The sequence below is a fragment of the Ochlerotatus camptorhynchus genome, unplaced genomic scaffold (assembly GCF_037179485.1).
Source record: "Ochlerotatus camptorhynchus isolate MF236.1 unplaced genomic scaffold, CSIRO-AGI_Acam_v1.1 ptg000388l, whole genome shotgun sequence".
NCBI lineage: Eukaryota > Metazoa > Arthropoda > Insecta > Diptera > Culicidae > Ochlerotatus > Ochlerotatus camptorhynchus.
In genome coordinates this window covers 106,628-121,066 of record NW_027040875.1, presented here as the reverse complement: position 1 = coordinate 121,066, position 14,439 = coordinate 106,628, and the positions used below count along the sequence as shown (strand labels likewise).

Below are 14,439 nucleotides of genomic sequence, written 5' to 3'. Positions count from 1 at the left end.
TTTGAATATTGCTATTGTATAGGTAACCAATGCTCAAATAAAAAAGGTTATTAAAGCATATTTATCCCTTAGCTCAGCCGGTAAAGGCGCAGCTACAAAGCAAGACCATGCTGGAGGTGGCTGGATTCAATTCCCGGTCCGGTCTAGGAATTTCTCGGGTTGGAAAATTTCTCGACTTCCCTGGGTATAGAAGTATGATTGGACTTGCCACACAATTATACCAATACAAAAATGGTACTGACTCTCAATTAATAACTGTGGAAGTGCATCTAGAACACTAAGTTGAGAGCACGCAATAAGCTAATATTCGATATACAATAAGCTTGAAATGCGAAGAAGAAGAAGAAGAAGAAAGCTTATTTTAAAACATCAAAATAGTATATCACATTGGGCTTTATTACGGGTGTCACTACACGGTGATAAGGAAGTGATAAAAGTTGGAAAGTAAACGTACAGAGGACCATGTTTTGCAATACCTGTAAATATTTTGTATAATTTTTAAACCCTTGTATCCCAAAATTTAGGAAAAATGCTTAAAAGATCAAACAGCATCAGAATAACCCGGAGCGGTTCAATTGAATATTCTACTACACAAAAATAAGATTAAAAACAATTAGATTGGTCTCACCCGATATTCTTGAAATACTTGACGTTTTGAATGAAACATCAATATTTCCAGACTTAACAACACGAAGTTTTTTTTCTTGAAGGTCTTGTGTTTATTTCTTGATTTGTCTTTCGCTTCGTATTTCTAAGAAGTGACTCTATAAATAGATAAAAAAAAACAAAAACAACGCTTCCCGCCCACAAGAATCTTTGTGATGATACTTTCCAAACGTGCATACCCATAAAAATAAATTCAATTCAATAAAGGATTTATTAACAAAAAAAAAAAAAAAAAAGATACGGATGATTTCTACTGTGACTAAATCCAGCATCAGATCAATAAACAATGTATGGCGATGATTATTCTGTTAATATGCTATTATAAGCGGGTTCAAATGCACTTTTGGTAAGCATCAACACTGATCTGGCAACACTAGTTTGTATCTTTCCAATGTGGTAAAGATCCAGATCAGCCCTGGGGCCTGGTAGCCTAATTAAACTACCTCTAGGTTTTGCCAAAGTCCAGGGACAAACACACCATCAAAGTATTTCTCAACACTTTTGCAAGATATGGGCTACCGGATGTTCTAGTCACGGATGGAGGACCTCCTTTTAACTCCTTCGATTTTGAGGAATTTTTTGAAAAACAAGGGGTGAAAGTGATGAAGAGCCCGCCGTATCATCCACAAAGTAACGGACAGGCCGAGCGCATGGTTCGTTTGGTGAAGGATGTCTTCAAGAAATTCCTTTTAGATCCAGAGGTGAAAAGATTGGATACGAATTTGCAGATATCTTACTTTCTGCTAAACTACAGAAATACTTGTTTAGAAGATGGGAGTAATTTTCCATCTGAGAGACTCTTTTCATACAAACCCAAAACACTATTGGATTTGATCAACCCCAAGGCTAGCTACAAACACAATTTTACTAAAATGCATGATGATCCTCCTTCCACTGATTTCACAACCACTGACAACTTTAACGATCAGTTTGTTAATCTTAAGTGCGGTGATCTGATTTACTACAAAAACGCTAACAAAACTGACGTAAAGCGATGGCTGCCGGCTAAATTTCTAAAAAGAATTTCTATGAATGTTTTTCAGATCTCGCTCGGTGGCAGACTGATCTCGGCACACAAGCAACAGTTCAAAATTTCAGATTTTTTTTTTTTTTTTATATCTTTATTAAGGAGACTTTTAGCCGTTGGCTGGCTCGTCTCCGACAAATTTCAGAAGATTCTCGCCGGAAAATTAGTCCTACTTTTGTTTTCCGTAGAGAGAATGAACGGCACCGCACCAGTAAACGAAGAAGAGAAGAATACATTGAGGATGTCGGAGGGGTCTCTGACTCTGAACTCGATTTTTATGGATTCTCTGCGGATTCATTAATCTACGGAGAAGAGAATCCAATCGATAATCCTGTTACAGAAGTTAACCAGAGTCCACTGGTAGTCAGAAGATCAAATAGAAATTCCAAGAAGAAGAGAAAACGAGATTTTGTGTACTATTAAGTAGAAGTCGATGACGTCAATAGGATTAAGTATATGTTTTAGAAATAGTGAAAAAAAATTTAATCATAAATCATATAACAAATCTCCTTTTCCCTCTCCCGATCTAAACAATTGTCATCCACTAACCTCGAGAAAACCGCGAGTAATCGGGTAAAACCCTTTAATTTTAGATTTAAGACATTTATAATGTATAAAGAAAATGATAACTTGACTCTGTAAAGTTTATTCAATTGAGCCTGTACAAATAAAGTAATAAACAAAAAAAAATCGATTAAGGTGATTTGAAAGGTTTTTTTTATGAATCTATTTCTTTATCGAATAATTTGAATTCAGCTATATTCCTTCGATTTTCAATTACTGTATTGATTGAACAGCTTCTTGTTTATGTATATTTAAAAGGAAAAAAATGTCGAATAATGTTTTTTCTTAAATAAGGGAGGAGTTGTTGTGGCCGTGCAGAAGAGCAAGCACTCACGAAACAAGATCAAAATGAGTAAAAGAGAAAAAGAGAATAGAAAGGATATTTTGGTGTGTACCGCTCGAAGCTGAAAATAAAATGATGAGTTTTTAGTTGCACGTGAACTGAAGTAGACGTGTTTCTCTTTGCATCTAAGAAGTATACCTCCATATAGTTATTCGAGATACATGTCCTCCTTGTAATCTAGTCCGCTTCGTAGTTAAAATACTGCCCAAGCGGAAGGATGTGAAGGAACCAAAGAAGCAACATCAGGACGAAGGAAACCAGCAACAGCGGTGGCAGTAGTACGTATGCTGGTGTAATGGCGGAAGGTGCGTCTTTGAACAACAACGACCAGGAACGGAGAAGAGCTGGAGGAAAATGTGGTCGTAATGGATGTCGCGTCTCTGATGGCCGAGGAGAAAAACGGAGAACAAATGAGTTCAAGTACGCGAACAATGAGGTCTATGAGAAGAGAAACCTCGAGAATTATGGCAGATACAACGAAATAGAGAGGAGGAGGAACAGAGGATGATGTAAGAAAGCAGTATGTTGCGAGCACGAGCGAAAACCAAAATCAAGTCGCCGCCCAGGAAGAAGAACTCATAATAATATCTATTTTTTTGAACATTTTTTTTTTGTTATCAATGTCTTTTTTTTTTGTTCACTTTGTTGAGTTGTTTTTACGACATTTGAACCTATCAAATAAACGAATTGAAGAAAAAAAGATTTTTCCTGATTTTCCTCCACCGTGAAAATTTTCGTGGAAAACATAGTTCAGATTATATTTTGTTATGAAATGTTTATAATTTCCTTATCATTTCACTACATTACGCACTTTCTAAATGTGATGCTTGGTTCATGAGTTTTAAATTAGTACGTGATGCCCGAGAAAATCCGAAAATTTTGAATAAAATCTTCCGGAAAAATTACCCATCCCGATTTTTTTGATTTTCGTTCATAAAATCATAAACTCTATATGTGGGCAAAATTTCATAAAATGTTGACACCCTTCGGTTCGATTGTAAAAAAAAACCCAAATGAATTGCTTTGGGTATACATAAACTTTAAACAATAGTCCAGATGAAGATTCATACCTTTCATTATTCCTAGATTTTGAATGCACATGTGTCCTTTACGTATCACTTGATTTCCAAGACTTCGCGTGCCTGTTTTCGCAGTATTTTCCGTCTTGTTTTGAGCGCTGTTAAAGGAGAATGGACTTAGCACCTCTGTTCGATTTAATTAAATTATCTAAATTACTTTGCGAATCCGATGAAATCCTCATGATTCGTATTCATGTACGCAAGTTCGTAGTCAATCATCAGCAGCAGCTGCTCTTTGGCTCGTTGTTCGCAATTTCTTATGTGAGTTGTTATGATGCGTTCTGTTTCATCTCTGAGTCTAGGGTAACGTGCCATCTGTGAACGGAAGAAGTAATTTTTCATTTATGCTTTATTTTACTTGTTTCAGCGGGGTGTCAGGTTACGCAATGTGGTTTTTCGCTGTAGATCTAATAGTTTAGTATTAGTCGCTATTATTTAACACATTTATGCCGTATTAAAGTTTACGGAAGAAATAATACAATTCTTGAATGTAATGAAATGTAATGTAATGAAAGGCAATAATAGAGAAACATCAATGAATGCTACTAACCTTATCTGTGCATATTCTCACGACATTGGACAGTTCCTGCACTGCCAAATCGATACATTTCAGGATAGGCTCTTTCAGTTGTGAAATTTGTTTCTTTACGATCGCTTCAAAAGCCATGTCCGGTGTGAACAATCCTACTCGAATACCGTGGATGTTACGAATTGCGAATGAAATTTCCCTTCGCAACTCCTTCTCGTCGCATGACATCTTTACGATTTCAAACCGCAATCGCTCGTGGAATATCCTATTGATCTTAGCTCCGCCGGACAACTCATTGGTATTGACTAGAGCTGATCCAGAGCCTTCGATGGTTCGTTCGAAGTCAGACTGCAGTTGCTGTATCATTCTGAAAACGATAATTGCAGTGTGATGAATATTGCGTGAAATGTTTGAAAAATGCTTCTACTTACTGCAACATAGCCTTTGTTTTGATGCTGGGGTCATCAGGTCGAAAATGTTTAAATTGCTCGACATCTTTTTCCAAGGTCAGATATTGCTTTTGCAAACGATCTCGCAATCCGGGTAGTGTATCTCGGATATGATTAGTCAGTTGCTGATTTAAAACTTTTTGCAAGTATGGTGTTCCTAATCGATCAGCAATATGTCTATAGCTCGGATGACTGAGGAAAAATTTACGTTCGGCGGCAAGCGCTGCAACTATATCCTTCCGACCTTCAATATCCTTTTGTGAACGATTCACTACACCAATGTAACCACGGCGCAATGGTAGTAGTTTATTTTCCAATATATCGCGAGCATCCGTGCCCTCATCCATCAAATCTAACTTCGTGATAACACCAATTGTTCGCACACCTTGCGGGTCCACTTCTTTTGCTAGCTTAAGGGCATCTGAATTAGCCAAATCCGTGTTGGCTGGAGTGACAGCCAAAACTAGGCAAGTCTCCTTCCGAATGAATTGGAAAATCATTCCTTTAATTTGGTTTTCGATATCTGGCGGCTGATCTCCGATGGGCACTTTAGTCAAGCCAGGCAGATCAATAAGAGTAAGGTTCAAAACTAGAAAACAGATGACAGGTTGTGAAGACATTTCAACGATTATTTTCTACGCCACCACTTACCATGCGGAGAATACACTCGAAGGTTGATTGGAATGTTCGAAATACCTTTGTTGCTTCCTGTTACTCGATCGGTCTCCGCTTCAATTTCTTGTCTAATTTCATCAAAGTTAGTAAGTTTCCTACCCTTTAGATGAAGAAACTCTCCATATTCTACATTTAAATAATCATTGAACAGTGTATTAACAATCATAGTTGAGTAAAATATATGGCACACTTACCGACAGTTCCATTGATAAGTTGTAATATCAGTGGTCGTCGGGTAACAATGCCAGACCCTCTAGGAAGAAAGTCCCTGAAAAAAGTAAGAGAACATTTTAGCAACAGGAACAGATAGTGAATACACTGCGCACAACAATAACAAACTATCATCTCTCGATCTCTGTTAAACGGTGTCCAGACTGGAGAGTTATAACATGTTATAACGGTTGTCAAATAATTGCAACACAGAAACGACCATCAAGATAGCGCTATAACATGTTATAACTCTGTAGTCTGAACGTACTATAAGATAGCCATCGGTGAGGTACGACTGAAACCATAGCAAAAGGCAGCCGTGGATATCGAGCCTGTCCAGCTTTGCGATTGATATGCGGTGATTCAATTTATCGAAGGCAGCAGCTAAGTCAATTTAAATGAGATCCGTCTGAGCACGATCCGACATACTGTTAGAGATGTAGAAAGTAAGGCACAGCAAGTTAGTGGCAGTGGAGCGACCAGCCATGAAACCATGCTGGTCGATACTAATGTACGGCTTACAGTGAGCGAGTAATGGTTCCATAACAACGAGTTCGAACAATTTAGCAACAGCGTTAAGCAAAGTGATGTCACGGTAGTTGCCAACGTCCTGTTTGTAGCCCTTCTTGTGCAGTGGAAACATGTGCTAGCTTCCAACAGGATGGGAAAACGCCAACGTCCACGAACCGTTGAAAAACGTGCAGCAGTGGAGACAGCAAACTGTTCAAGTGCGTTTTGAGGAACACCGATGGAATTCCGTCACGACGAATTGAGTTTCGAGGAAGCCCTGGAAAACATCTCGGGATTGATGTCAATTCTGCTCATGGAGTGGTACGTAACTGGCAGCCAGTCGGACATATTTGTCACTCAGTCTCACGTCCGTGAAGATGAAGCCACGTTACTATTATGTATCATAGACGACGGCAGACCAGCTTCATGACTTTGTCGTTGACAAACTTTCTGGGACGTGACAAACTGCTTGGGACGTGACTTAAGCTTTCTCTGCAATCCACCTCGATACTGAAGAAAGCACTGTTTCGCAACTCGTTTGTATTCGTGATTGATCCTGACATAGTGACGTTGAAGGAATAGTGTGCGGTGCTTGGTGAATTTCTTAAGAGCGGCTCTCTTTCTGGATTTCAGTCGACGAAATTCGCTCGTATGCCATGGTGAATCTTTGATGAATGATCCGATCTTTGAATCTTTTTCGGAACGTGTGTGTCAATGATATAGGGGAAATGAATCTAACGTTGGCCTATGGATCTAAGATTGTGCCCATCGTTAAAAATCTGCTATTTATCAATTTTATCTAGATGAACAGTACTAATGGATATTTTGATAGCTATTGAAAATTTAGTCGATTGCTGAATTTATGTATGGGCCCAAATTAGGGGGATTTATGCCGACATTACATCCATTTCCCTTATACCAAGACATTGGAAATAGTTTGATAACGGTGTTCAATAAGTCGTCCCAATCTAACTAGAGTAACTAGGCGATACAACCATGGTCGGCGTTCCGAAAATCGTAGGAAAAGGTGGCAGGTGAAATATTAAAATCATGCATCAGCTTAGTACTTAACGTCACCAGTAGCGGCGGAAGGTGCCGATCCAGTCTCACCAGAGGAGTGGGCGTCTCGCATAGGAAAGCAGCTATGTCCTGGGCGGTTACAAAACAAAGATCCAAACTGCGGTTGTTCGGGTTAATAACATGAGTGATTTGAAAAAGAGTGGCTGAGTTGCAATTGTCCAGAAGGAGCAAAACGTTGGAATATCCATATCAGGATAGAGGAAGCCGTTGCGAATATTTTTTCCATGAAATCCCCGGGAGATTGAAGTCACCAAACACAATAATTTCATCGGTTGCTTTAGCGGTATCCAAAACAGAGAAAACCGATTGGCAATGGGTTTCTATGAGGTCACGCTCGCGTTTACGGTCGGGAGCAAAGCACATCGCACATAGAAACAAGGTACGATCGCCCAGTTTGATCGACGTCCACACCTGCTCTAAGAATATCCAAGAGCATTATTTTCTAGTAACCTCGATTTAAACCTAGAATTTGCAGCCACTAAAACACCTCCACCTTCAACTTTCCGGCTATTAGTAGCATTCCTATCGCAACGGAAAACTTCGTAATCGTCGCCGAATACCTGACGAGAGAGCGTGCGTGAATCCAACCATGTCTCCGTGAGAACAATGATGTCGAAAATCGTCGACATTACAGTTGATACCACCGACGTTCTGGTAGTATACGGATATCTCATGCTGGCGGTTAGCAGGATGGATGCATGAACATGATGTGGCTAGTGCTGAGGTCGCAGGACCGGAAACACAGTTGAACCGCTACCAGGCAAAGGAGAGACTGAATCGTCAATATACTTGCCAGTAATAGCTGTTTGGAAAACCCCCGACCTACATCTACACTCAGGACCGAGACGACTATGCTGAGTGCTGGCTGAGGCAGAGAAATCGTTTCTCGACTCAACGGCAGGACCGAGATGTCTGCTGGTCGCTAGCCTCCTCTACTAGCCGGATGCCGGGATGCACTTTTGCACAAGGGTTCGAATGCGGAGAGTGGAAAAGGGGCTTCGAGGCGAGCGACAAAAGTGCATCCCGGCATCCGGCTAGTAGAGGAGGCTCCGGGAAACCAACTGACAGATGTAGTTTCTTTGGCACTGAAATTCGGATCAACATCAGGCTCCGAAAGCTCACAATTACAGTAGTACTTGCCTTATGTAGGAGACCATCACCCCACATCAAGACTCAGGGCCAGGAAGACTTGAATGAACGCAGGCAGCAATAGGCGCGACTGTGCTAGAGGAGCTGGAGACTCCCAAAATGCTTTCTACGGTGTGTCCTGGTGCATTATTCTTGGAGATCGTGGAAACATCTACGGTGCGTTCCGGATGAACAGATGGACCATTCGAGGATAAGGAAGACGCATCGTTTAGCCTCGAGGCTAAACTGGGAGTAACTGGATGCGGGAAAACTCATCACACAACGGCGAACACAAATAATTGACATATTTGCCTGAGCAAGCGTGGTGGAAGACTCCCTTTTCACCGCCAACCTCAGGTCCGAGACGACTATGATGAACGAAGGCGGCAGTACGCAGGACTGAATTGGGGTTATTGGGAGCTTTCAACAGGCTTTCTACGGTGCGTCTCGGGTGCTGAGAGTATGTTAGGCCAAGTTATCGTCGTCACTCCATGGAGACAGGATTGTTTAATTTGGTGACTTTCAGTGTTCGTGAAATTTCATTACGTAATATAGGATACCTTCATGTTGGGGCCTCACGGGGCCTCCCTTAGCTCAGTCGGTAAAGGCGCAGCTACAAAGCAAGACCATGCTGGAGGTGGCTGGGTTCAATTCCCGGTCCGGTCTAGGAATTTTTCGGGTTGGAAAATTTCTCGACATCCCTGGGCATAGAAGTATGATTGGACTTGCCACACAATTATACCAATGCAAAAATGGTACAGGCATCGAAAGCTCTCAATTAATAACTGTGGAAGTGCATCTAGAACACTAAGTTGAGAGCACGCAATAAGCTAATATAAGCTTGAAATGCGAAGAAGAAGAAGTCATGTTGATATCAAATGTCCTACACGACAACGCCGTTTGTTAAGTGTTAAGTGTGACCGCTTTCTCTCCACAGTGTGTCTGTTTAGAGGCGAAAATTTCACTGTTCACGTCTTCCTTCAGGCAGTAAAGCCGTTGATCGCGGTTCATGTGTTGATGGGTTCGATAGATTACAGGTTTGGAAGTCATGCAATCAATGCTCGTCGGTGATTGACGTAAGTTTGTCTTAGTAGCATACGAGGGGCTAAAACATCTGAAAATGTTGCGGACGTAACTTTACAATCGTCCCGAAAAGATGTTTGATTTGGATAATTTTAACATCGGGATCTGATCCGTTGCGGCATATCTGACAGTAGCTCAGAAGACGTTATTCAGAGTTGGACTTAATACAGAGCATTGAGCATAAGAAACGCTCATCCGGTCAGATGTACGCCCGTTCACTAGTGTAGAAATGAGGTGCGGCAATGTCATGGATAACAGGTTTATTCTCCCGCTGTTCTTAAGAAACGTAGAGTCTGCAGTTACACTCATCGTTGCATAATAACGAGAGGCGTCATATAATAACCAGATCCCTTATCTATGACATTGGTGCGTAGATTTTAGGGGTGACACTCAAACCCCCGAAATCAAAACTTCCATAATCTTTGTAAATATTCATCTTAAAAAAGATCTCCTACAGAATTGTACATTTTGATACGATAAGTAGGGGTAGACGGGGCAAGATGGCCACCCTAAGGTTGACATCATTTTTATATGTAATAGGAGTAAGGGGACATAATGAGGATCCAGCACTCCAGTTCCAAACTTCTAATTGTTCAAATAAAATTAATTGGTGGTAGGTTCAATATCACCATTGCAATGATTATTGACTAATTATTTTGTTTCAAACCATAAAAAGCGAAGGCACAGGAATCTCACTGTGTTCAATATGCCCCTCCTTCCTCTAATTGCAATTAATACAGTCAGTCATTGTCGACCCTAGATCTTTCATGTCTGTTCTAGCACCTACGCATTGATATAATTTAATGAAATAAATTTTGGATTAAAAAAAAATAAACTAAAAAAGTAACTTTCTAACACAAGTCTCAGACCGAGTCTCAGACACCCCGGGGCAAGATAAGTACCCCTGGCCGGGAAGACAAGCACCCATAGCAGGATTTTGTTTTTAAATAATATTTTTGAGTTTTAAACGATTATATTCCTTGGTTTACCAAAACAAAATACCAGCACTAGGTTGAAACATTAATTGAAAAATGTAACATACGTAACAAAAAAAGGGTTATTGATTATTGCAAATTCCTATTACAAAGAGAGGATTTTTTTTCGGTCGGCACCTTTTCATAAAGTTCACGATTGTTATTGATTATTTCTAAATCATCTTTGGAACGTTGCATCCTAGGATCATTGTTGAAAGGTACGAATGTGCAGTTATCAAAAATATAGGATGTTTACTGACAATACCAACTCTTCATACGCACTTGTATAAAAAAGGTACCGTAAAACGGGGTAACTTTGATAGTTTTTTGAAGTATATTCTTAATATTTTTTACAACAATTAATGTTTTTCAATTTTTATTTTTTTAAACAAGTACTGAGGATCCTAGAGTCAATTCGTTAGTAATATGTTTGACAAAAATTATTGAATTTGCACTATTTTTGTTGTTGTCATGTGACCGAGCATCAGTATTTTTTTGTTTTGGTGGTACTTTGATAATACTCGATTAATGTTGAAAAATTATGCGTGCAACTCAACCAATCTAGTTCAAGAAATATGAAACTTTGAATAAGTATTCAATCAGAAACATCATAAGCAATAAGAAGACAGCATTACATTTGTGATGCCAATATCAGAAATACATTTTAACAATAACAAGTTAGATGGAAGTTCGCAAGGAAAGTGTAGAAAACTGAAGCTATATTAATTGTAAATATAACTGAAAACTGCCTGCCATCGCAAATATACATGATCCTCCGACCAACACTCAAAACATGTATCACATATCTAATGGATGAAATCCATGTGGTTTTCACATAGCTTTCCTGTGATCACATAGCAGCAAATCCCACCACAAAATCACATGGATATTATGAGGTCCATGAAATTCATATAAAAAAATCATATAAAATTAATGTGATCGCATAAATGTTATGTTAAATTCAGATGATTTTCATTAATTTTGATTATGGATGAAAATCATGTGTTTCCAATGGAAGCTACATGAACACTATTTTCGGTGAACCTAAGGACCACTATACTACTTCATTCCATGGTGGCACCTCTCTTCACAGTTGTTTCGTAGATCGTAGGTTGTCAGGTGCTTCCGGCACAGCCTGAGTGATAATCTACTGATAATCCAGCCAATCATGTCGAAAACATCAACCAGTTCATTCCGGCTTCAATTGAGCCTTCGGTTAATGATATTTAATTTCCGGTTGTGATTTTTGTAGTCTACATTTCTATTACGGAAATGTGGTTGCGTCTATACATTTTTGGAATATTCGACAGCTGCGGTTGTTTTTTCTTCTTCTTTGTGCATTTTCAATGCATGCCAAGATTTCTGTGAATTTGCAATATATAAAAACTCTATACGGTACAGACATAAGCTACAAAATGGAACCAATGTTTTCAATTGGAAAATAGTGCAGAATTTAAATTTAGTCATTATATTCTACTATCAAAGTTACCCGTATTATCAAAGATACCCCGAGAGCAGGGCAATTTTATAAGAAAACTCCTGAGTTCAGAAAAAAAAATGTCACGCGTAATGCTTAGCTTTGTTGTTTTTAAAGTTGTTCCTGATGATATGTGCATCGAATGAAAGTAGATTTTTGAAGCAACTTTACAAAAAAAATCATTTGCTACATATTTACAATGGGACAATCTCGCTTAATGATTTTGTCGATTGATTTCGAGAAGGTTATTCGCGGTTTTTCTTGTGCTTAATAAATAAGTTCTTGTTGAAATCAGTTGCATAATATACAGTAAGGTTTGCATATTTTATTATACAATTAACTCTCCCTAACTCGATATTGAAGGATCCATTGAGTTACGAAGGATATCGAGTTTAAGAGGTAAATGTTGGAAAATTGTATGGGCAAAGTTGTCGAAGTAGCCTTCCATCGAATTATAGATAGTCGACTGTTTCAGGCGAAAATTTAAGAACTAAAAAAACAGAACTAGAAGTAATTAATCTCTCAGGAATTCAATTTCTGTATGGGTTAAGTATGTTGTTAATTTGACGTGATGTATGCCAAGAACAGAAACAGAATGATAATTTGATTGGTAGTGTTGTTAACTCAAAACTCACGAAAACGCATATGGGATTGATATGAGTTTATATGAAGTATGGGAGTGTTCAATGCTCATGGACTTTTTTAATAAAAGTTTAAAACAAAACTGTTACTTTAAATACCGATAAAAAAAAAGTCAAGGTTCAAACAAGAACAAGTTACGCAACAAATATCAGCTTTACTTTGTTTTGTATTTCAAATCGATTACCGCAGACAACTGGTAAATAAAATGGTATGGTACGTACACTTTTTAGATAACGCACGCAGCACAATACAAGGTTCATGATTGGTGCTTTTACCTTATCAGTTTGCTGGGCTGCAACCATCGAATGACTCAGAATATATATCTAAGCGAATCCACATAGATTTTTCAGTGAGTAATTCGTACCAGCCCTTGAATGACTGCAAGTGAATTTCACAAAAAGTCGATTCTACTTAAATCGATTGGGTAGCGGGAAGGAAATGCTGAATCGACAAATCGTTGAACTACTTGCTATTAAGAACGGGAGTCTTGTGCAGAGGGGATGATCTGTTGTGCAAGATAATTGTATCGACAAAGATCGCGACGCATATCAAACCTGTAGGTTATTCATACTTACTTTCCCACGAAATTCTCCAAAACGGACGATTTTCCTGCAGATTGTCCACCCACCACGGCAATTTGTGGTAAATCCAGTTGCATGTGAACACCCATTTGAGTGAACGCATCTTGCAGTTTATTGACAATGGGTATAAGCGAATCCATGTTAGCAAATTTTCAATGGCTCTTTGCAATTTTAAATAGTAGCATGTGTTTCAACAATCGTCCAGAAGTATTTTGTTGATTTGTGTGCCAGATTTCAATCACTTTTAACAATTAGTTCCAGATTTAAACTAGGTATAAAATATTTTTTCCTGTTTTCCACTGCGCTTAGTATTATTGATCTGCAAGAAGTGTGCATACGCAAGGTGGAGTGAAAAAATATTGAAGCAGTATCTTCTGTCAAAATGTTTACACGAAAAAATAGTTTATTTACAATAAACCCTTCTTGATGCACACAATTGCAAAACTTCCCAAATTAAGGTAGAAAACACCCAAATTAAGGGAGAACACACCCAAATGGTGAAAATTGAACCAACTCAAAAATGGATAAACTAGTTTGGGAGTGACAAGTTGACAAACGGACAACATCGATCTGAAGCCATTTGATGTTGTCCATTTGTCAACACGTCGCTTTCAACTTATTTTGCCCATTTTTTAGTAGATTCAGTTTTGATAAATTCTGTGGATTCTACTCTAATTGACGAATCCAGTAGAAACCACAAACGAAGTGACAGACGACTTTCTCCGAAGAAATTAATTAAAATAATGTGGTTCTCTGTAATAGAATTTTAGTCCACCTTCCGCCGCTCACCGCCAGGTTCGCTAGTATTTTGTTTTGAATTAATTTAAGTTGGTTTTGTGTGCAATGATCTGGCAACTCGCGTTCCCGCTCGCATTTTCGGGGTGCTGTTTTCTCACTCATCGGAGGAAATTTTAATTAGAGTGAGAAAGTAAGGAACAGTCAGCGCGGGAACCGTGCGCGTTGCTATAGGTACGGCAGAAGGAATGTAGTCGACTCTTTCGTTCTCACGGTGTTCTTACGCATGATCGTACAGAAACCAGGATACAGTCTATGTTTGTTATTTCAGAAGTCAAGACCAACAATTGAAATGGCCTTAACTCCATTTTGTAAACAAACCTTGTAAGGCCATTTTCTCGCGAACCGAAGTCCGCAAAGGCAAACCAAATTTTCCTCTACACGATTGTGGTTTAGGTTTGCGAATGAAGGTTTCGGTTTGCGAGAAAATTGCCTTACAAGGTTTTTTTTACAAAATGGAGTTAAGGCCATTTCAATTGTTGGTCTTGAAGTTTTCAATATGATTATTCTCGATTACTTTTTGAATCGGTCCTGTCTCTTTTCGTCGAGGAAAAAATTGGCTAACTTGATTAGCTATCAACCGTGCCCATTGAGTTACATATTGGCTATGTTATACCACAAACGAAG

At 38.9% G+C, this 14,439-nt stretch overlaps 1 protein-coding gene across 5 annotated transcripts in view; it reads right to left on the bottom strand.

Moving 5' to 3' along the window:
- Positions 1-13,355, bottom strand: part of shi (dynamin-1 shibire) — a 52,554-nt gene extending 39,199 nt beyond the window's left edge. For all 5 annotated transcript variants that reach the window (XM_065233069.1, XM_065233070.1, XM_065233071.1 and 2 more), the window contains exons 1-7: positions 13,012-13,355; positions 5,527-5,600; positions 5,309-5,458; positions 4,640-5,246; positions 4,230-4,575; positions 3,837-3,994; positions 3,671-3,777 (exon numbers count right to left, since the gene is read on the bottom strand). In XM_065233069.1, coding sequence (XP_065089141.1) covers positions 3,671-3,777; positions 3,837-3,994; positions 4,230-4,575; positions 4,640-5,246; positions 5,309-5,458; positions 5,527-5,600; positions 13,012-13,157 — 1,588 coding nt within the window. In that variant the 5' untranslated portion in view covers positions 13,158-13,355. The remainder of the gene's footprint in view (positions 1-3,670; positions 3,778-3,836; positions 3,995-4,229; positions 4,576-4,639; positions 5,247-5,308; positions 5,459-5,526; positions 5,601-13,011) is intronic.
- Between the last annotated feature and the right edge of the window lie 1,084 nt (positions 13,356-14,439).